Below are 22,687 nucleotides of genomic sequence, written 5' to 3'. Positions count from 1 at the left end.
TGTACTGTGATGGGGTCGACTATAATAACCAGTGTTACTGTACAGTTTAAGTAGCTAGGAATGTTGTACGGGAGTCGACTATAATAACCAGTGTTACTGTACAGTGTAAGTAACTAGGAATGTTGTCGGGGAGTCGACTATAATATTCAGTGTTACTGTACAGTGTAAGTATGTGTATTAGTTTGCTATTATATCGTCACTCAAGTCAATGATTTTGATTACAGTAATTTGGTTTGGAAATTGGTATGATACACACGACGTTAGTATGCATATAATTTTATATCAAAATATGGTGATATTTGTGTACTTTCTTTTCCAGTTCCCCCAAGGATATCTAATCTAAAGATTGAAACGGAAGACGTTAATCTGACAGAGGGTAGCAGTATATCTCTGGTCTGTTCGGTGGAGAGTTTCCCTCCGTCCACAATACAGTGGTTCTATAAAGCCAACAACACAGTTCTACTGACCACCCCAGACGTCCTGGAGAGTACCTACACCCTGACTAACGCTGACTGTCTGGACACCGGACTCTACACCTGTTCTGTCAGAAACAGTGTCTCTAACACAGCGGTTACCAGGGGTATACCGGTCAACGTTCTGTGTAAGTTAAACCCTGCTTTCAACCTGAGATTGTTTTCTTTTCTTTTCATAACACAACATGCACTACTATAAGCTTCCAACAATGCTAATAGATGCTCCAATGGCATCATTGTCTGAAATAGATCGGTTCGTGGAAGCAGCAGGGGTGAGCAATAGTCCGACAGTGTGTGTTTTCTCCAGGTATACTCGGGCTTTATCCTATAATAAGACCCTACAATCCAGGCATTTAGATCTTCTCTTTATTGCATTTTTGCCAGTGAAATATAGAAATTTACCAAACTACTAAAACTTGTATTTTCACTGCAGCGATAAGCAGTGAAAATATAAGATTTTGCAGTGAAAATATAAGTTTCGCAGTAAAAATATGTTTTCCGTTTTTGATAAATCCGAGCGGACCTTTGTATTCACCTCGTTGAAACTTGCCAATTTTCTAATCGAAGCGGATATAGATCAATTGGTTATTTTGCTGAATTGCGTTGATCAGTCCTTTCGAAATAGCGCCGTCAAGTTGACGTGGAGTAACGTCATAAAGAGATGACGTCATTACTTATTCCCGTATTTATTTGACACTATTAATTTTTCGATGTTTTTAATTCTATTTTAAAGTTGATAAAATGCAATAAAAAAGGAAATTGAATGGTTTCCCGTTAAATAAAACATATATTTCACTCGTATGACAGAATATTTCGCACTCGTGAAAATATCGATATTCTGTCATACTCGTGAAATACATGCTATATTAAACGGGAAACCGTTCAATATCCTCTATATATTAAGCTTATTTAACAAGACTGATTGAAATTAAGAACAAACACGCATACAAAAGTACACACACGCACATAAACACGACAAAGCTGTTTTGTGTATATATCATAAATAAACCTAATGTAGCAGTAACACATAGCTGATTGATATGCATCACCAATTTATTCATTTAAGAGTTGTTTTATAAAATTAACGTACATCATTGAAATAAACTGGTGATTTAATTTCCAATCAATTCTACAATGCCCCGTTAATGGAAGGACGTCACGATAAAACATGCAATTGGTTTAGTACTTCATCAAGATATACGGAGCATTAACGAGATTTTTGTACATGAGAACATATCGTACTAAAATTGATTGCATTTTAACTATAATGGATATATTTAAAAGGATATTAATATTTACATAGCCAGCACGCCACAAATAAAACTGATTTATTGTATCAAATTCTAGCAATATTATATATATATAACTCATATTTCATCAACTACTATTTTTAGGTAAGCCACGTGAAGATCCCAGAGTAAATGGTAATCATAGGTTTGGTTTAACTACCTCAGATGACCTGACTCTTACTGCTATGTTCCTAGCTAATCCAGAACCAAGTTTCATGTGGACATTTCAAGACCTCGCTAATAAAACCACAAGTGAACTTAAAAACGGAACAGACAGTTTTATCATACGGAATTCATTTGATAGGATGAACCTGTCAGCATTGTCGATGGGGATTCGTAAAGACATGCACGAAGACATGTACGGAACATATACTGTCACAGCCACAAACAGTCAGGGAAGTGGAAGGATTAACTTTTCAGTGGAAGCACAGGGTAAGGTTCATATGATGCATCGCAGAAGTCAAGATAATCACTTTTAGATAGATTTTTGATAGACATTTCATGAAAAGGTACATTGTACCTAACATAAGGGTATAAACCAACAGCATACTTATAGATAGCACAAACCACAAGCCTGCGTATAAAATGTTAATTTTGAAAAAAAATGATATGGCAGGAGTCTGTGTACTGTGAAAACGACAATGATGGAAAACTCGTCAATCGACATAGAAACATATTCATTCAAACTGACATGGCGTATGCTATGAACGACTACCATAAAAACATTAATATTTAGCCTACCCTGTCAATACCACAGCCGCATATTGTCCGGAAAACAGTTAGACTATTTGAAAAAAAATCGTCGAACTTACGATATTATTTGAAGAGTTTTGTCTCATTAACGATGACAAATATACAGTTATTACACACATGTACATTAGTTTAAACGTGAGAGTATCGTGGATCGCATTATTACACCATATAGGGAAAACAAATGAAGTCAAGAGTGCCCACACTGCAAGCACATACATGCACATGTAGGTTTAGCCTTTATACTTGAACATTTAACAAAAGACATGCTACGATCTTGAATATAATCTTTACTGTATCAACTCCTTCAAATTCCATTTTTTGCGAGACGAATTCTTATTCAATTCAACGTTTATAATTGACCAAGCTATATATTACTCTTCATTTCGAAATTTAACGTCTGATAAATAATTTTTCAACTGGAATATGCTGTAAAATTAAGTATATATTCGCATTATTTTGAAGCTTGTTCATCTAGATTTCAAGTGGCATTGTCTGCCATAGTTTTCTATTTTAGTTACGGCACGGTTATCCGCAGTTTTCTTTTGTGAATACTCAAGTACATGTTGTTGTACTTACCTGTTGCCAAGGTTACCGAATCGTGCATGTGACGTTAGAATAGGTGTTCATTGATCCTAGATAACACGGACTTTTTGTCATGATCTTTTGGAAAATTCTTACCCAATTAAGAAAGCAAAATGAGTCATATAACTAGAAACTGATAAAAAAAAACATCAATATGATAAAAACTCTCTTAAGCAGAAAGACGATATCAACAGTCATCATGTCGTCTGTAAGCTTAGGGATTATCTCATCATGTTTAGATCAGCATATGTTATAACCCTTTACATGTACATATTTCCATTACACGTATTATGTATGCATATGTGTTATTTGGCCCTACTTGATAATATCCGTAAAAAGGTACATGTATCACAAGCAAACATGGAAACTGAATTGAACCTGGTAATAAGAGTAAATGCATTTGCATTACGAACAATTTTCTATTCCGTAAATCTTGCTAAGTTATGTTGGTTGGGAACTTTGACTTTGTCATTAATAGGTTCGAACAGTCCGGGTAAGACATACCGTCTTTCATTGTAGGGCGTTTCCTACATGAGGTCTCTGGCGACATTATCATTTGTTGTTGTTGTTGTTTTTTTCCAGGAAAACCTAACCCTCCTTACGAAGGAATAGCTATTTGTCCTTCCGCAGATCAAGCTATTCTGATTTGGAGATCGGCTTTCGATGGAGGATCTACCCAAACATTTGTGGTCGGAAAAAGAATCCGAACACAAGGCATATTTGTTATAGACAGACAACTTGATACCCCCGATCCAGGACAACACCGAACTGCCATCATTTCTATATATGGTCTTACTGGTGGTACACAGTATTTCTTCGTGGTATTTGCTGTGAACAAATTTGGAAACTCAACTTTTGAACGTGACGTCAACTGTACAACACAAGGTACTATATTTAATATATTTTTTTCTATTCCTAAGTCATCACGAAATGGTACCCGTGCCATTTTTAGAAGGAAACAAATACTTGTACAAACAAGACGGGACATGTTCATCAAGGATTAATGTTACACATGTCATATCTGATTAAGGATTAACCATAGACAAGCATAATGTTTTCCTTTGGTTTACTTATTTCGAGCTGTATATACTCCATTTCAAACCCGAAATTTTTTTTTTTTTTTTTTTTTTAATTAATTAATTAATTATTAATTTATTTATTTTTTGTATACCGATCATTGCGTAATTGCTATTTCTTAAGACATACCATTGAAACTTACCGAGACTTTTGGTCTGATGTTAGTTCTATGTCTTTGAAAAATTATAATACCATTTTCGATATTAAGAACGAGTAACAAACGATTAAAGATATGTGTAAAAGTACGGATAGCAAATTTGAAACCTATATTGAATATGTCCAGTTTTGAGTATTCCTAAGAAATAACGATAAAACAGTCAGCGAAACGAAAACTGTAGCAACAACAAATCACCAGATCAAAAAGAGCATAACTTCTAATGTATATATAATACACTATTACTCAAGGAAATATAATATCTACTAATGGTATGGTATTGCTTTGAAAAATAACGAATACTATTCCACTATTTTATTAGGAGAGTTATTGAATGTGTCTATAGAATGTCTTTATGTCGAATTTACGAATAAAAAATGTGAAATCCTCTCGTCAATTTACAGTTCATGTCTAACTTCAATTTGAATTAATCATATGCGGTGTTTTCATTATTTCGATTATTGCATGTAGTAAAATAGAATAATAATAAATAATTAATTGCAAGTTTATGTTATATAATGATAGATATAATAAATGCCCTACATAAGAAACTGCTGTATGAAAAATAAAAAGCACTAAAATAGCACTGATGATATCAATATACATGTAATAACCGTATCATTAGTTTCCCAGGTACATGCAAGCGCCTGTGGAACTGACAGTATGTATGTACCAGGAGTTGTCCTGACGATCACTGGAGTAATCACGCTTTTGTTTACAGTTGGACTCGAGATTATTTTTAGACGTACGTTTTTACATTCAACACATAATAATGTTGATATTTAATTAATTTGCCCGTATAATATTTTTGCATGCCACTAGCATGATACATGTATATATTCTTCAGCGATTTTCATTAGCTCTGCCAATCATAAATTGATTATGATGTCATAATATTTACAATGACTTTATTTCATTAATTGTTGATGGCGCATCAAATTTGCTACCTCCGTATAAAATTGATCAAAACTTAATATCCTTTAGTGTCATGGGTTGTTTGATATCTTTTGCAGGAAATAGAAAACTGTGTTGTAGGTAAGTAAATGCGGCCTATTTATATCGATTAACTCTATATGACTATTTACTATATAACTAGGGCTACTAAAGTTATGGATCTATCAAATTGGAAATTAATCACAAATTACCCTGTTTACAGTTATCAATTTGCGGCGTGGTACGTTACATACATGCGCGATCGATTTGTCCCATACCTATCAACCATGCATCACCATTGAAGTATGTGAGAAAAGCTACATCGACAGTCATAGTCGCATTAGAAGGAAAGAAACGTTGTTTATATTGGTGCACATGTCAAAGGAGATATCCTATAAAAAAGGAATCATTTTAGTATGGTTATATGAGTTAAATATTTCTTTTGTATAAATATTTAAAGACAGTCAGGGATTCGCCTTTAGATATCAAAATCAAATGTCATTGTTTTCACACAACCATAAGTATAATTAACAATTCGTTGTTTTCAGTAAGTTGCAGCTTCCAAAACAGAAAGAGTTCCAGAATATTCAACTCTCAGAACGAGGTAACATCAAAAATACTTCATGTAATTTAATACGTAAACAAACTTATACATTTTGTCATACGTATTATTCAAACCTTTCGCATATTCAAAATCGAAGATATATCCCGTTTTCTAGTTCATAATAGTTGCAAACATACGTATGTCATCTGCGTTTAAAGGAAAATTGGATTCTCGTTCTAATATATGTTGAGCGTTTGTGTTAAATGAAACATGTCCCATCCTATTTACAGACGGAACACCCCATAGAGACAATGAAAGGTAAGCCTTAATAAATAAACACGTTTATCAATTTCACCCGAATAGTTTACAGACAACATTAGCATAGAAAATATGAAGTTAAAAAAAAAAATCAATGTACATTTCAATTTTATATTTCAATTAAATTCAGAATCTAAGAAATTAAAATGTTAGTTAAAAGGAAATAGTAACCGTAATATATGACTTATTGTGACAGATTCTAAACGGGTATTTGTGGTATAACTATACATAGATTTTTTAGTTTGTTTTTGTTTTTCATAATAGTTGCAATATCAAAGTAAGCGATATAGGCCCTGTGGGTCTCTTGATTGAAATGTACTCTGTTTAACGATGTGACTACAAAACTTGTCGGGAAACATTTTAGTGAAAGAAAATGCTGAATGCATTGCATGGAACTTAGGGACAGATCACAAACAGGAACACATTATTTGTATATAACAAGAAATAGTAATGCTCTTTTTATAATCACTGAACTAATTCGGTAAGTGATACAGGCCCTGTAGGTCACTTGATAGAAGTTTGTTAAAATATATGGCTAAAACATTTGATTAAATGTCATTCACATCTGATCCAGATCTCTATATGACCAACTCGATACAAATGACGTTGCCAAGGCGTCCGTCTACTCTGAACTTGGAGGACATCATCATGGTGAGACAATTTTCTGTTTGCATTGCCTGTATGCTTTTCATTTCAGCGAATGCAGTATTAAGTAAATATTGGTCAATGTGAAAATAACATGACATCCATATTCAAAATCATGAGCTCATATTTTTCTATACTTTTGTATATTGTCCTGTTCACATGGACATGCATATCTAACAAACTGTATTATCAATGTATTAATAAGATATAGTAATATTTCATTGATTATTGCCATTATGTTGCAATTATCACTATATTGCTATAGTAGCATCCTTGTATGTGTGTAAGAACTGTTAGACCGATGGGTGTGTTTCACTTATTTCCTTTTTATTTTTTAACATATGACAAAAGAATCTGCATATATAAATTATCATTGTTCCGTTCATGTTTATTTTTGCCAATTTATGTTTTACACATTGTTTTTGTGCTTTTAGTTTACCAGAACGATCCAGTCAGTGAAGGAAATGGCGGGTAAGTAAATACTGACATTTGCCTTGTTTTAAAGTAAAAAGAACAATAATGTTTTTCGCTTTGATTTTTTTTCCCGGACACTTCGTGAAGTTACTGTACTATGTTGCACTATCTATTTGTATTACCGTGACAGACAGTACGAGGCGTTGAAGGGACGCACCGCTTCAAACGTCTATGAGGAACTTCACAGTCAAACAGCTAGTAAGTCGTTGTCCATATTGGACCATGTCTTAATATTTGTTTTTCTTTGTTTTGTTTTTCGAAATGATTTAAAAGCTTACTTATTAAGGGCATACGAGTTAAAGGAAAGTTTTATCATAAGCGAAATAGCCTTTTAATGACATTTTCTTGTGTTTTGATTATATGTTCGTTAAATAGGATACGCGCAAGAGGTTACGTTGTTTTTGTCGATCTGACATTCAAAGAAGTGAATCATAATTTCCCATTGCATTTGCAAAGACAATTATATATGCAAAATCATATATGGCTTTTTTTTATCTTTGTACATGATATTCCTGTTATTCAAAACATAAATATCTTAACTTGTTATATAATACTGTATAAATGTTAAGTGAAGCAAGAATAGGATGTGCTATCTATTCTATTCAGGTGAAACAGAAACATATGTCAATACAGCCATTGGCGGAAAGAGGAAACAACGACACTGACGTGAAAACATTTAGAGGCGATTTACCACATGTTACATAGTATGTGAATCGTGTACAGATTGGAAAGTAACATCTTCAACCTGCTGACGACCGTGCTTGAATAAGTCTCAGTGATGATAGAATAAACAATGCCAGTAGCCTGTGTGTACTGTCAATGTAATGCTCATTTGCATAAAAAAAGTATTCCGCTAAGTGAAGATTCATCAAAACAATCATACTATTGTTGCAACGGCCTGTATCGTTAATGCATACAGGACGTGGTTACTTTTATCTGTGTTGCTATGTATATTTAGTGCGTAATGACAAGCTGACGACTCAGCACTTACTTTGGATGAAGAAGGTTCACCTCAAGAAGATAGGCATATAAAAAGTGTGTGTGTTGGGGAGGGGGGATGTTGATGTGGGTTAAAAGCAATTCTAAACACAGGTTTTCTTATAAGAAATCACTGCCTTATAAAAACAATTGCGAGAAAATTATTCATTTAAGTATAAATAATATTCACAGTTAAAAATAACAACGTGTTTATTATGACGAAAATGTGTAGAAATAAATGAAATTGATGCACCTGGTCACCCAGGGCTCAAAGTTGTATCGGAAAGGTCAACGTGAAAAAAGTCTAGCTCTATCAGACATGTATATGCTAATGACAGTCCTTTCAAAACCACTTCCGATTAAATAATTATCGTATCAAACATATATTTTACTCTTTAAGTTCGAAAACAAATTATATTAAAAAAAAGCAGCAGTGAAATTGCTTGAGGAAAAAAAGGAGCAACAATTTGGTATAATTAAATAATTGTTGAAAATAGCCTTGAATACAGGAGAGCTTACCAAACTATGGGCATCATATATGTATCTTATTTAGTATAATGCTTTTTTCTCCCTTTAAACAGAAATAACCACCATATCTTAAAAGTGCAACAGTTTATCTAGTGCAATTCTGGAATTATATACATGAAGAATAAGAGAAAGCTTAACCAATAATTCAGGATAACATACATTTATACGAATATTCCAATAAAGCTCAATAAACTGTTTGTTACATTGTTGACTTAAAAACAAATATTAAATGTGTGTATTTTGCATATTAAACTGTACACATGCATATTCATGTGTAATAATTTTATGCAATCTTTACTTGTCGCAATGGAATATGTAAAATTACAGAACTTGTTTAAAACAAAATAAGAATTGTTATGAAATTGAAGGCGTTTTCAACTTTTGTGGTGCTTTAAACCAAATCATTGTGCAAATAATGTGTATATAATGTATAATGTTGGATGAATAAAACATTTCATTAAAATAATAATAATAAATGTGTAATATTGCTAGCCTCAATAAAATAACTATCTTTAAGTGACGTAAACTTGTTATTTCTAATTCTGTATTGGGATAAAAGGTTATTGATAAACAATATTACATAATACACTGACACATTTCTAAAATAAACGCCGTGTGTACAACTCCCTGTTATTAAATGATTTTTTTTAATCATTTTTAGACATTATAAAAGTAACATTGCAGCGTTTTCGATCTGCTACTAAAACGAAATTAAGTTCACTAACAATGCAGTTTGGTTCTCACCGAGTGTTTTAAATTCTGCGTATTGTCTCTTTTTTTGTATTGAAATAGAAAAATATTATAAATTGAAAAGTGGAATGTGGATACATATAATACATTCTGAATAATTTCCCTTAGCAACATTATGCAGGGTAATATGAACGTTTGTTCCATGCAACAGAATATTAGTGTCGACATCTTGCTCCAGTTAGATATGATGTTTTATTTCACTGGCTCACGTGGCTCAACGAGATATGATGTTTTATTTCCGGGTCACATGCTGCGATTCGGCTAATCACAAGCACTGTTATAAACATGAGGTATACTAAATTATATTGAATGTGTATACATATTTGATCCGGGTTATTCATTTTCTTATCTATTACTGTGTTCAAAAAAGTACACTAATAAACATTGTATTGATACATCACTCTTATTTTATTATTTGATAATTCGATGACAGTAATGGGTAACGTTGCGATTTAATAATGCTGTAAAATCAAACTACGCACCAAAATATCTCAGCACTTCCTTCAGACATCGTTTGCAAAATTGTGCGATATGCGATTACACGCGCGAGTGTGCGATTGAATTAAGCATCTGTGCAGTTTCGACAACATGTAATATTGTGTTTTAATAAGTATCTTGAAAAGATCTGGGTAGAAAGCATATCTGGTGCTTTGTCAGAAGTTATGTGCTTCATGTATGTTTAATTGAAATTGATAAATATCATAATGCAATATATTTTGTATATGACCTTTTTATTTGTATATATATTAGACCAGATTATTCATTGATTACAGCTGTGATTACTTGTGAATCTGGTTGTAATGAAAACTGTTCCGGAAACCTCTGCATGATATGTGGGGTGAGTTGTAGTTATGGTTATTTTAATTATATGAATTGGACAGTACATTATGTACTTGGTGATTTTGTCTGTAGGAAAATTACCCATGTTTTATATGTATTAATAGTAATGTAACCGAGAAAGGTAGGGATAATTTCCTAATTTGATATTTATATATCTATTGTCTCTATAGAGTGAATAACCAGTTTGATATATTCTAGTTATCGATATGTGTATTCTAAAAACATAAATGTATTAGTATTTGGCTCTGTTAACGTATTTATAACAGTTATTGTGCCATCTCTTTGTTATCGGTTCAAATATGTTACATGTAAGAATGATGTCCCTTGATTGTAATGTCTGTAGTTTAGTATGTATGTGTGTATGATTAGTATTTCTTGTAATTGTACGGTTTTATTAATGGATAATAAAACTACCATGAACAACAAAGTGGCATTAGATTATATATACCCACACCTGTAACAGAATGACGAAAACATACTTAATGAATCGTATCGAGTCGTATATACACAGGTTACTATCCAAAGTTAAAATGTGAATTAAATATAGGCCGTATCCGATACAAATGGAGCTTTGACGTTCTCCATAGTCCAATAAACATGTATGTAACATATTTCTGTGAATCTACCTTTTCATAACGTACATCTTCAGAGTAGGTATTATAATATATTACACAATAGTACACCTAGTAAACAATGGCAAAGAAAAAAGTGGGAATCATTCTAACAAAATGGTCATCTATCCTTGATTTATCTGTACAGTTTCCGTTGATCATATATCTTACACAAACAACCGTTTCATTGTGTTAAGTAGGGAGATTTGTTTGACAAGCTGTGTCTCTACAAAAATTGTACTCGATGGCTTTGTTTGGAAATACAATTTGTCGCTGTAAATAGTATAACTCTGTTATGGCATACATAGGAAATTGCTTTATTTCAAAGTAAACCTTTTTAAAATCGAAGGTTTTCTTGTTGATACATAATAATGTCAATGTTTCTAGTAATTAAATGAAACAAGATATTGGAAACCATGTGTGCGCTTCCTACTTGATTTGAAAAGTTGATTTGCACATAATAATTTTGACATTCCAGTATCTCGATAATGCCATTATATTTGTTTCGTCGATAAACAGACGACCTTTTCTGAAATATTCTCATTTTTGATTTGTTACCTACGTGCATTACAATACTTAACAGTGTAAATGTGTACTGAGGTGTTTCATGTTATCTCACAAACTAACGCATACATGTAACTAGTATTCTCTAATACAAATATCAATAAGCAGCATCACCAAAAGGTAGGTATTGGGTGTATGATAAAACACAGAAGAACAAAATTAATGTACTTCATTATTCACTCATCATTAATGTCTTCGTATATTGGTGGTTTGTGCTGGTCACAAATTAGGGAAGCTCTTCATCATAATATTTGATCAGGACACATTCCACCTATCCAAAACTTCCCAGGGTTATTCTTTCGTAAACTAGAAGGTTTTATATTATACAATAGGCCAGATATATTACACTATATACAAGACATGTTATATTATTCGATTTGTGGTAATGGAAAACTCAAATCAGCTACACTATACAGTTAATGAAGCTTTAATCAAGCCAGATCGAGATGTGTTTTTACAAGCAATTAAGGACATACAAAGCATTTTAACCTATAAGTGAAATATGCATTAATGATATAATCAGCCTTTTCAGTTGAGGACGTTCAATGATTTTCAATTATTGACACTCTTGGAATACACATATCACGATTTAAGCATACCTACCAGGTATCATACCTGATTGTCGATTTTCCTGCATTAGGTAATTATGATGTATTTGTCGGACCCAACAAAAAAGCTGTAAACGATCTTTAACAGTGTAGCTCTAACGACCTTCTCAGCTAAAATTTCAAATTTTCCGCTCGGCAACCGTTAATCAACTATCAACCGACCATCAATCAATCAGTAACCAAGTAACCGATTACATTTTTTATCAATAAAAAAAACAACAGAATGACTGAAGAAAATCAATAATGGATCACCAACTAATGATCTGATTTGGACAATTCCCCAAAAGGTTATAATGATGTATCACAGTATTATAGTTTTACAATCTAAAATTATTTTCTTGTGAAATATGTTCACGCTGTATTCTTAAGTTGAAATTTACGAGGACAAACAAAAGTACTACAACCTCGTACCAGTTATGATTTCTTTTTAATTCTACAGCTGCCAGCGTCCATATGATATTAATGTTGTCAATATTTGTAGGCTATAAACTATAGCTATAGTGGACATTTTGATATCTGCATGTTTACATTTGAGGGAATTAAAATTATTAAAAATACGTTCATATTTACTGCTGTTATAGAAAGACATTTTAGTCACATACCTTATCAGATAGCGAGGAACACCAGTCAAAACGACAACTATTTGAGCTGGCGCACTGCGTACCCTCCTATTTGTTGTTGATAAGGGAGAAATAGTAAGGCCTTGTAGACATGTGTACAATATTTAACCCAACGGTATCGCCTAGTAGGAGGTAGAGCTTACATGGTGTTGGCTGTGGTTTGATATATAGAGGTTAGACAACGAGTGAGTGTTGGATATGGAATTTATTTCACACGAGTAAGTTATTTTTTTTTTAATTACAAAAGACAGGAGCTTTAGCGAGTGTCTTCTGCAACTTTTAAAAAATAAATTACGAGTGTGAAATAAATTCCATATCAAACAATCACGAGTCGTGTGACCTGTTCATAACACAATAATATCGGCTTGAATCAAAGGGAAACGTGGCCAAGTATAATTTCGCGTATGCAAATAAAGTATACCGGTGACGTCCAGGACCCGGTGAATTGACGTCATTCGATTATTGATGACGTCAATAACAATCGCAACTTGGATCAAAGTTCGAATTCTCGACCAATCAAAAGACCGTAAGGTCATATACCACTAGTGGTATATAACATATATTTATCCAACAGTCGGCACATTTATACAATGGATTGAGAGTGTAATAACACAGCGTATTGTGGTAGAAATGTACATAAATTGGTATATAATGCTTCACCGTTGTCACTAAAATAAGACATTAAAACTTAAATTTTCTAAGATTAAAAAGACTACTACACAATACCTATTATATGGTATCACAACATACAACCACGAATGCACAGTAAGACTAAACATATCTTTACAAGGTGCAAGCAAGTCAGCAATTTTTACGACCGATGACTTTAGATAACCCCAGAGAACTAAAAAAAAAATATCAAAACGGCGGTGAATCGTGCATTGTGGCAGGTGTTAATGTCAGCATGCGCACTTTAAATCTAGATACGTTGTCGCCTTGGTAGGAACGGGGTATTCCAAACAAACGACGATTTGATTTCTATGTTACACACCGTAACGAGGCTTTTACTTAAGTGTTGTTATAGACGCCGGACACTGCAGACGGTTATCAGGAGAATAGCAGTAACAATATGTGGCAGGGAATTAACTTATCAGCGATTCACCTTGTTGTGGTTTCTGCGTTTGTCCTCATACCAGGTACATTAGCTTGATACACTATTTGTCAGGGTATTCGGACAACAATCACTACGCCATTGAAACGGATTTGACCTCCCTGGACTTAGTCCGAGGGAGGTTTAGTCATGGGTCGCATTTTGTTTTGACAAACGTTGTCTTTCGCCAACGGTTTGAGCTTTTCTAGTTCACACAGAGAACAATTGATTTAATACAATTAAAGGTATGCTAATCTCGAGTTGAGAAGTTTGAGGTGACATTGACCTGATTCATTAGCGAGTAATTGGAGAAATCTTTCGTTTGTGTTACTATAAATATACACTACTCTACATATAACCTATATATAAAGAACGTATTACTGCTGGGGCCTACAAACGGTGTTTGTTATTGAGGAACAAGTCTCTTGTATTATGAACCTCTGAGGTCACAAGCACTCGCATTCAAGATTTGTCCCTCATTAAATGTGTCACATATAGTCTAACGGGGATAACACGTTGATCTGTTTAAGTATGAGCGCTTTCATGATCTATCATAATACGTGTTCTTAATATTATTATTTTCATATATCATATCGGACAGTGACCTTTATATAGACATAGAGCATGGAACAGTTACACAAATATAGTGGGTATAAACAACAATAAATATCGTTATGTTGTCAAAACGATCCCCTCGGTCGATAATTAATTCGCCGAGGGCCTATTATAATTAATCAGAAAATATATTAGATGGTGTACAAATGGTAAAGGTAAATAGATAAATAAATAATATAATATAACTAAAAGGTTTAACAAAATAACATGACGATTTGAATCAATGTGATGGCAGCGCGTGCTATGTAGTGAATGTTTTTTGTTTTATTTTTTCTACGCGGTAGGTTCATTTAGTCCCAAAAAATCTTGGCCCAAACAGTAGGTAGCAGTGACAATTTCGTGTGGCAAATCCCATATTACTGATTAAAATTAATTTGTTTTAACGAAACTGAATATATATATAATGTAGAAATGCATAATTTAAACATAAAATAAAACATAATGGTGGTCGAAAAGTCCTTTTCTTGGTAACGATAACCGGGTGGCTGTATCAAGACGACTCGTCACAAATTTAACCGACAACTTACATCCAATAAGGGAAAAACTTTGTGCACCGTGTATATATATATCCCGAGTGTCTGTCCCCACCCAAGGGACTTAGTTTCTTTGATATATTTGTGAAGCCATTGAGATCCCCATCCCATAAACATGTATGGCATTGTTGGGCACAAAGAGATAAACACAATCCTGATGTAATAATAGGCCCTGGGGTCTTTCCTCACCCCGAGGGACTAAATGTCATTAAGCGTAATGTTATTAAAACAATCCCTGGCGTCTTTCCACATCCCTAGGGAGGCAGGACTTTGTTTCTGGGTTTTGTCTTAAAGCAGTTGAGATCAGCTCCCCATGGTTTGACATCAACAAATACAGCTATTAATCAGATGTGGATACAGGCCCTGTGGGCCTCTTGTTTTCAAAACCAGTATGCAATAAAAAGAACGAACAAATAACATTTCCAAGGTCAAATCAGGGACGTCTGTGAATGTCCCTGGTCAAACAGGGAAAGTTCCAATGGGATGTTCTCGAGTTCTAGAACAACCAGCATAATAATCTGTCATTAAATAAGTGCTATAGCGTATTCTTAAAGTCAGACGGGTCAAATACGGTAAAATCTCTTTATCTTTAGTAAGTCAAAAGCCAATTCACATAATGCAGATATTCAATATGGATAAAGAACCAACAACATTTTTGATAAAATGATTTAACGTGTAGCGTCATTGACAACTGACCAAAGTCAGGTGTACCCCGCTCACATTCCTAAATGCCTGTCTTTGATAGGTCATATTTTGCTATCATTACCTGTATCCAACTGTCCGTCAAAATTTGCTTGTCAGAAAAATCATAGCTTTGTCGTCGAAAAATCCTGTCCAGGGAGGTACGTGGTCATTGGTCTCATGCTTTAAGAGGTTAATTGGTGTAGTGATCTAAGCTACATATATAAATAGCAAATCAAATCGAGAATCATAACATTATCTTCCTTCGTCGATGGTATTACTTACATGTATATAACAAAATGATAATAATATCAATATAAATACTTAATATATAACATCTATGTAGCCTACACACAACACATCAATTCGCAAACAAACCGAAATATACATGTAGCTTCCTTCAGAATATGGACATCATATTAAAATATCGATACATTAATTGGATTTATAGTTTACATAAATGATGTTTTGGAGACCCATGATCGAGCTCAAGATTAAATAAAACACTGTATTTGTTCTATTAATACTCAAGTAACAGTTTATTTCACAGCAGTATCTTAATATTCTGTCATCAGATCATTGGATTTATAGAAAAAAAGTAATCGTAATAAAACTTCAAATAAATAAGAAAAATCAATAGCCAATTTCTGATGTAATTTATCTGGGAAAACACCCAAATCATTTGAAAATTAGTGGTATACATGATGTCTAGACATGAATAAAGGGCAATGATATATGTCCACCTTATTAATGAATACATGTATATACAAATAAAAGTAATCATCAACCTGTATCTTCTGCTTTTTGAAGCAATCTCGATACACTGATAAATGTTTAGCTGTGGACATTGTAGATTTACCCATTTCCAGATCAAACACTTGGATATAGCATTTCGCTGAACCGGAATGCAGTAGAGTCACAGTCTTTAGAAATGCATCTCAACATTGGAACTATCAGTACATTAGTGGATTTGTATAGACCAGATGGATCAACAGCTGGGACATGTTTAGCACTATTAGGAGGTACCAATGGAGGATGCAATCCAGGTTTAACACAGGATCTAACAACTGGAATAACGACATACAGTATAACATCTGTATCACGCGCCACAGATCAAGGTGTTTGGACAAGTACACATGGAACCGAAACTGGAAACATTAACATTACAGTTTACAGTAAGTATGGATTTAGATAAAGAAAGATCATTCATTCATGAATGCAACAAGTAAAGTACATGTATGCCCTTATTTTATGTTACACAGTGCGCTGTACTGACTGTCGATAACAAGTTTTTACATCATCATTCAACAGTAAAGAGGTACATATCTTATGGTTATTAGGAATTAAACATTCAGTTTCAGTTAAGATAGCTTTATGTCACGGTGGTCAAACTTTAATAGTCTGACCAAATATATTCTATTTTATTTCATAGTTACACTTTTACAATTCACAATTATAATACATTATTTTTGCACTAGCTTTGACCCTATGGAGCCCGACCACGTGTATGTCATGTTAAATATTTTAACATATTACCGGCACGATATTATAAATGCAAATATATTAGTTTAATGTATTTTATCTATATCAAATAGCTAAAACATATCAAATAATGTATTCATATTATTATTTTAAATTAAATAAACTTACCTAGAAGCACTGTGGCCATAAAGCGCACAGGCTTATACCGGACGTGTGGATGGTGTAGGGTCTATAGCCGTTGTGGCTGCACTCACCTGGGCAAGGCCCAGGTAAGGTTTTCCACGTGCACGGGTATAGGGTCATGCAGGGTCAAAGTGACACACTCAACCAATCCTTGCGCTCACCTCTCATACGTCACCATAACAACTATATACACAGGTACATAGAACATATGACACAGGGACTTGTACAAACATTATACACGATACACAGCGCAAGTATCTATATACACTTTACATGTACAGGTGTTGGTCAGACTATTAAAGTTTGACCACCCTGACATTCTCCCCTGCAAAGGAAAATAACTCCTGGCATTTAAACTAATATATCAACCACAATGGTTGAATCTACTCATAATATAAAAGAATGAGCAGCTAATTATCTAATATCCAAGTGATTGGGGCAATCCCTACCTACGACGAATACAAGATAACTGCTCATATAACACTATAGAATGAACAATCTAACACTAAAGAATGAAAAATCTAAAATTAACATCTGTATAAAATGAAATTATCACCTTGGCCAGTGTCCCAAGGTAATATAATTCTATATTCCATAACTACTTAGAGATTTTCTCCTCTGCCATGTGGAACAAAGCTTTCCTGATGTGAATATTAATCTTTTACTTTATAATTGAATGTAAATTACAATTATGCTGCAGTTTCTACTTATTTAATGGTAAACCATAAGGTAATACACACAAGTAGCTGTAGAGATTAAATATTAATTTCACAATTTGAAGTAAACTTTGTCCACCACGACATTTAGAATTAGATATACAATGTATACGAGCTTCGAGGGACAATCAAAAAGTTCTGCAAGTAGTCATATAAAACTCAATAAAACATCTGCAATTATCTTAAGTTTAATTTAATCCTTCAAAGTATTCCCCCTTAACAGCAATACATTTTTGTAATCGTGAAATCCATGACCGGAACGTCGAAGAGTAGTCTTCCCTTGGTATACTGTACATGTTAAGACACTGAAATACAGCACTGCCAGCAGCACTTCTGGAAACATAACGGCGCCCAGATAACATTTTTTTTCACTTTTGGAAACCGAAAAAAGTCACATGGACTAAAGTCTGGAGAATAAGGAGGATGGGGAAGCTGGGTGATACTCTCTTGCTCAGGGGCCTGAGGGGCGGGGCTAAATGGGTCAAATTGACTAAAACTTCAAAAATCGTCTTCTCTACTCTCAGATATGGTGGAATCAAACACTCTTCAAGGACCGGGTCTTAAAGTACTTTACCAAAAATGGGAATTTCATGACCCAGGGGTCTCACGTTTGCCCCTGGGGAAGGGGGTAAACTTTATTATAGGTTATATAGGGAAATAACATTTTTCACTGTAATTTATCTTATTTCGATTGGAATTCATTCTAACTTGGTAAACATTATCAGAATGGGATGACAGTTTGATTGCATGCACAATATTGTTAGCCCTGACTGACCCCCAGGGGTTGATTGGCGGGGCCAGAGAGGGTCAATTAAATTAACTGAAATATTTCAAATCTCATGTGACCTTTAAGGCCCATGGGCCTCTTGTTTTATCTCCAAACAGGTCATATATACGACTTGGGTGAATTAAGCACTGGTGTAGCATCTTTCTTTTGGTGTCTCACTGTCTGTCAATTTTACATATGCTATGGCAGTATATACTAGATAGAAAAATAATTGTAATGTAACTTAAAATATTTTTGCCATGACTACTGAACTATCCAGGTGAGCAATACAGGCCCTCTGAGCCTCTTGTTACCGCTTTTCAAAGAGATATATGTTCCTTTTAAGTAAAAAAAAAATAACACAATTTCGTCCAGCTATTCATTCTCTCAGATGTTAATGAATATTTAAAAGATTTTGTAGGAAAGTTGAATTTTCATATTGTAAACTGACTCATGGAAGCTGCCGGGGATATTCTCAGCAATCCTAGTGACAGTTCTAGTGTACAGTGTACTATTTAGCTAGCAAGACTAGCTACTCAGTATGCTTGCTTTTGATGTTCATCAAATTACCTAAACCTGATACGTGTAATAACTTTTATTTTTCAGCCATTCCTACGGTAACAGAAAGTAATTCGTTATCCTCTTTGACCTTGTCATCTGATAGCAGTACTAGTAACACACAAAGTTTGACCATCACAGTGACGTGTGCATATCCAGCAGTTTCACTTGACTTGTCCTTTGTGGTAAGTGTTATATAAATGGAGGATATTTGCTCCCCAGGGGTCATTAGGGATAGATTCTTTTAAATTGCTACAGGTGAGTTGGCTTGACTTCTATAATTTTCTATCGGATGTAAACTATTATCTTAAAATAGATGTTTGCTAGGCCTAATTAACATCTTATAGTATAAATACAATTTTAGAAACTTGCACAACTTGGGTTGGGGTTTGGTTCGCAAGGTCTCTCTAACTTTTGTGTCGCCTTGAAAAGGTGACATATAGGTATTACGTATACTATGTCGACGTCTTCAGTGTAGTCAGCGTGGTCGGTGTCGGCAGCGTGGTTGCATGGTGTCGGTATAATCGTCGTCCGCACATTGGTTTCCATGCAATAAATTGAGATTCCTTGGGCCAATCAAACTCAAACTGTAAAGTAAAAATTTGTCAGCGATATCTTGAAAAGAATTATGATATTTATTACATTTTTACCAGTGAAATATCAAAAATTATTCATGCTATAAAAGTGATATTTTTCACTAGTGAAAAATATGAGAAAAATACATGAAAAATATCACTTTTGCTGATTTGACCAATCAAATTAATGATTAGAAAATACCAAAATAATTGACCAATCAGAAAGCCCGACATATATGTCAGCACCTGGACAGAGGAAGCTACTTTTTTGTTTACAAATTATCGCTGTAGTCCTAGTTAGCATACGGGGTAGGGTTTTCGTTGAAAAAAAATGTAATAAACAGAATATCTAACAGTGTCTTCAGTAATACCAAATATATTTCACGAGTGGGGCTAATATTTTGATATTTTTCACTCGTGCTGCGCACTCGTGAAAAATATCAAAATATTAGGCACACGAATGAAATATATTTGGTATTACTGAAGACACTGTTAGATATCCTCTATATATTTCATATCTGACACTGAAAACTCTGACCTATACCCAGTTAACCCAACAGCAGAAAATATTGGCATTTCAGTGCTGGAAGAAAATGGCATATTAGCATACAACCAACCAAACGCCCAAGCAGAGACACTGAACAATCAATTTCAGTCAGTATTCACTACATATAGTACACCATCACAATTAAAACTTTTTCATATTTGTAAACAACTGCAAATCTTGCAAAAAGCACCATGTCATACATCATCATCACAGCATATGATATATCCAAACTACTAAAAATATCTTTACCAGAACAAAACAATATACTTAGACACAATTTATCCTACCTTTTTGAAACAAATCTATCATGAGATATCTCCTAATATTTCAGACATTTTTAATACCTTGCTACAAACGACATCCAAGAAAATTGGTAAGGATGTTAAAGTAGTGTGGCCGCCAAAGTGTTATTTTAATTTTGGGCCTCGTAAAATCTTTTGACATTCAAGCCAATATGGCAGCTGTTTTGAAAAGCACATTTTAAACTTCTTGTCATGTTCTATCATTGGAACAATAATTTAACATAAAGCGTCATATTCTAAAAATATAAACAATCTGACGTAATTATTTTGTGGGGGTCCATTATACACCAATAAATGATAAAAAGTAACAAAATCCAAATATTTGAATTTTGGTACTACAGGGCTTTGATATATTTCAACTCAGCATACGACAGCAATAGGCTTCCATACATTTTATATTTGTGTATGGATATTGCACTCATAACTATTACAAAAGTACATACAAATGTGCATTTCAACAAGTTATGATAAAGCATTCCAATACTAAATACCCATACACACAATTATACCTGCCATGGCTATCAATATGACATAATCAAAGTCGTTATGCCCGCCAATTTGCAATGGACCACAATAGTACTGTGAATTTGGCTTGAGAGATATTTCGGATCTTTTAAGACATTAAACTATGTCAACAGTTAAATTTACAGAAATATTCTAGAGTACTTAACTCAATCTGTGTGTTTACTGTTAAAATGAAATGGGTTATTTCACAGGTAAAATCCTGAAGAGCAGACAGCGTTCCCACAAACAGATATTGCCTCCGTTTTGTATATATGTATAAATGTATAGCCTTATTTTCAATACTCAAACATTTTAGCACTCGCATCACTCCCATTAAAACCTAGATAAAAAAAACCTTCAGGCTACATTAATCTTACATTGTTGACACATCAGATGCAACTGAACACTAGTAGTTTCTTTTTAATATCATTAAACACTTTTATAAACACAAAAAAATACTTGTTTTTCTTGCAAAGGAGTACAACTCTCAAAATCCACTCCCATTACAAGTTAATTGCATGTATAACCGTTAACATGTGTGGCTTTAAATTCTTGTTCCAATACCTTTTAAGCATTCCACTTATTAGAATGTGAATATTTGATTTGTAAATTTAGTTTTCAAGGGTGGTCAAATTGAAAAACTAACTACTAACTAGTTTTAATTCATGAAACGTTAATTTGGTTGAAATTCCTCTTTGGGTCAACTGTGTTCTAACATTGACACCTCCACATTGAAGAGTTTGAGGTGGTCTAAAAATACTATCTTTTACTACAAAATAGTTAATTGTATGTTCACGAAATACTTTTTATAGTGGCCCTGATATGCTGCTGTAGTATCCCTGCAGGTGTAGATCAAACATCTAATTCTAGATCTAACCATATATATCCACACTTGAATTAATTAACAGGACTTACGTAGAACCGAATATCTACTTGCCATCATCTACGTGTTATTGTTGGCTGACTAACATGGACAAAGTGGGAAATCAGAAGTCTGGATATATATATACAAAATGTACTTGCTTGGATGAAAGGCTACAAAATATCAAAACTACAAACCTAGCTAGCCGATACGTTTATGTTGTTATGATGATATAGTGGTAATAAGCTCGGGATTTGCATGAAATGACCTAGATCAACTAAATAATGTTGCAATACATTACTGCTAAGAAGCAAGTGAGCTATACAGGCCCATTTGGCCACTTGTATTGTTTAACATCCTATCAACAGTTCTTGTAATTTCAAGACGGCATTGTTATGTGTTTGTATGTTATATGCCACAGGGTCATATTCACAGTTAACATATCTTGATTCCAGCCGACTGTAGGAGGTACTGCAATAAATGGCCCATCGTCAACATCAACATGTACCTCTACTGGTAACACAGGGTGTTC

General features: G+C 33.8%; 1 protein-coding gene across 1 annotated transcript in view; it reads left to right on the top strand.

Moving 5' to 3' along the window:
• Positions 1-9,898, top strand: part of LOC117340623 — a 29,404-nt gene extending 19,506 nt beyond the window's left edge. The window contains exons 3-13 of the mRNA XM_033902387.1: positions 320-601; positions 1,868-2,194; positions 3,680-3,982; positions 4,954-5,073; positions 5,342-5,363; positions 5,810-5,865; positions 6,096-6,123; positions 6,698-6,774; positions 7,203-7,239; positions 7,373-7,440; positions 7,849-9,898. Of these exons, the coding sequence (XP_033758278.1) occupies positions 320-601; positions 1,868-2,194; positions 3,680-3,982; positions 4,954-5,073; positions 5,342-5,363; positions 5,810-5,865; positions 6,096-6,123; positions 6,698-6,774; positions 7,203-7,239; positions 7,373-7,440; positions 7,849-7,907 (1,379 nt within the window). The 3' untranslated portion in view covers positions 7,908-9,898. The remainder of the gene's footprint in view (positions 1-319; positions 602-1,867; positions 2,195-3,679; positions 3,983-4,953; positions 5,074-5,341; positions 5,364-5,809; positions 5,866-6,095; positions 6,124-6,697; positions 6,775-7,202; positions 7,240-7,372; positions 7,441-7,848) is intronic.
• Positions 9,899-22,687: the final 12,789 nt, after the last annotated feature.

The sequence above is a fragment of the Pecten maximus genome, chromosome 13 (genome assembly GCF_902652985.1).
Source record: "Pecten maximus chromosome 13, xPecMax1.1, whole genome shotgun sequence".
NCBI classification, from domain to species: Eukaryota; Metazoa; Mollusca; class Bivalvia; order Pectinida; family Pectinidae; genus Pecten; species Pecten maximus.
The sequence above is the reverse complement of the archived record's forward strand: the minus strand, read 5'-3'. Positions and strand labels throughout refer to the sequence as shown.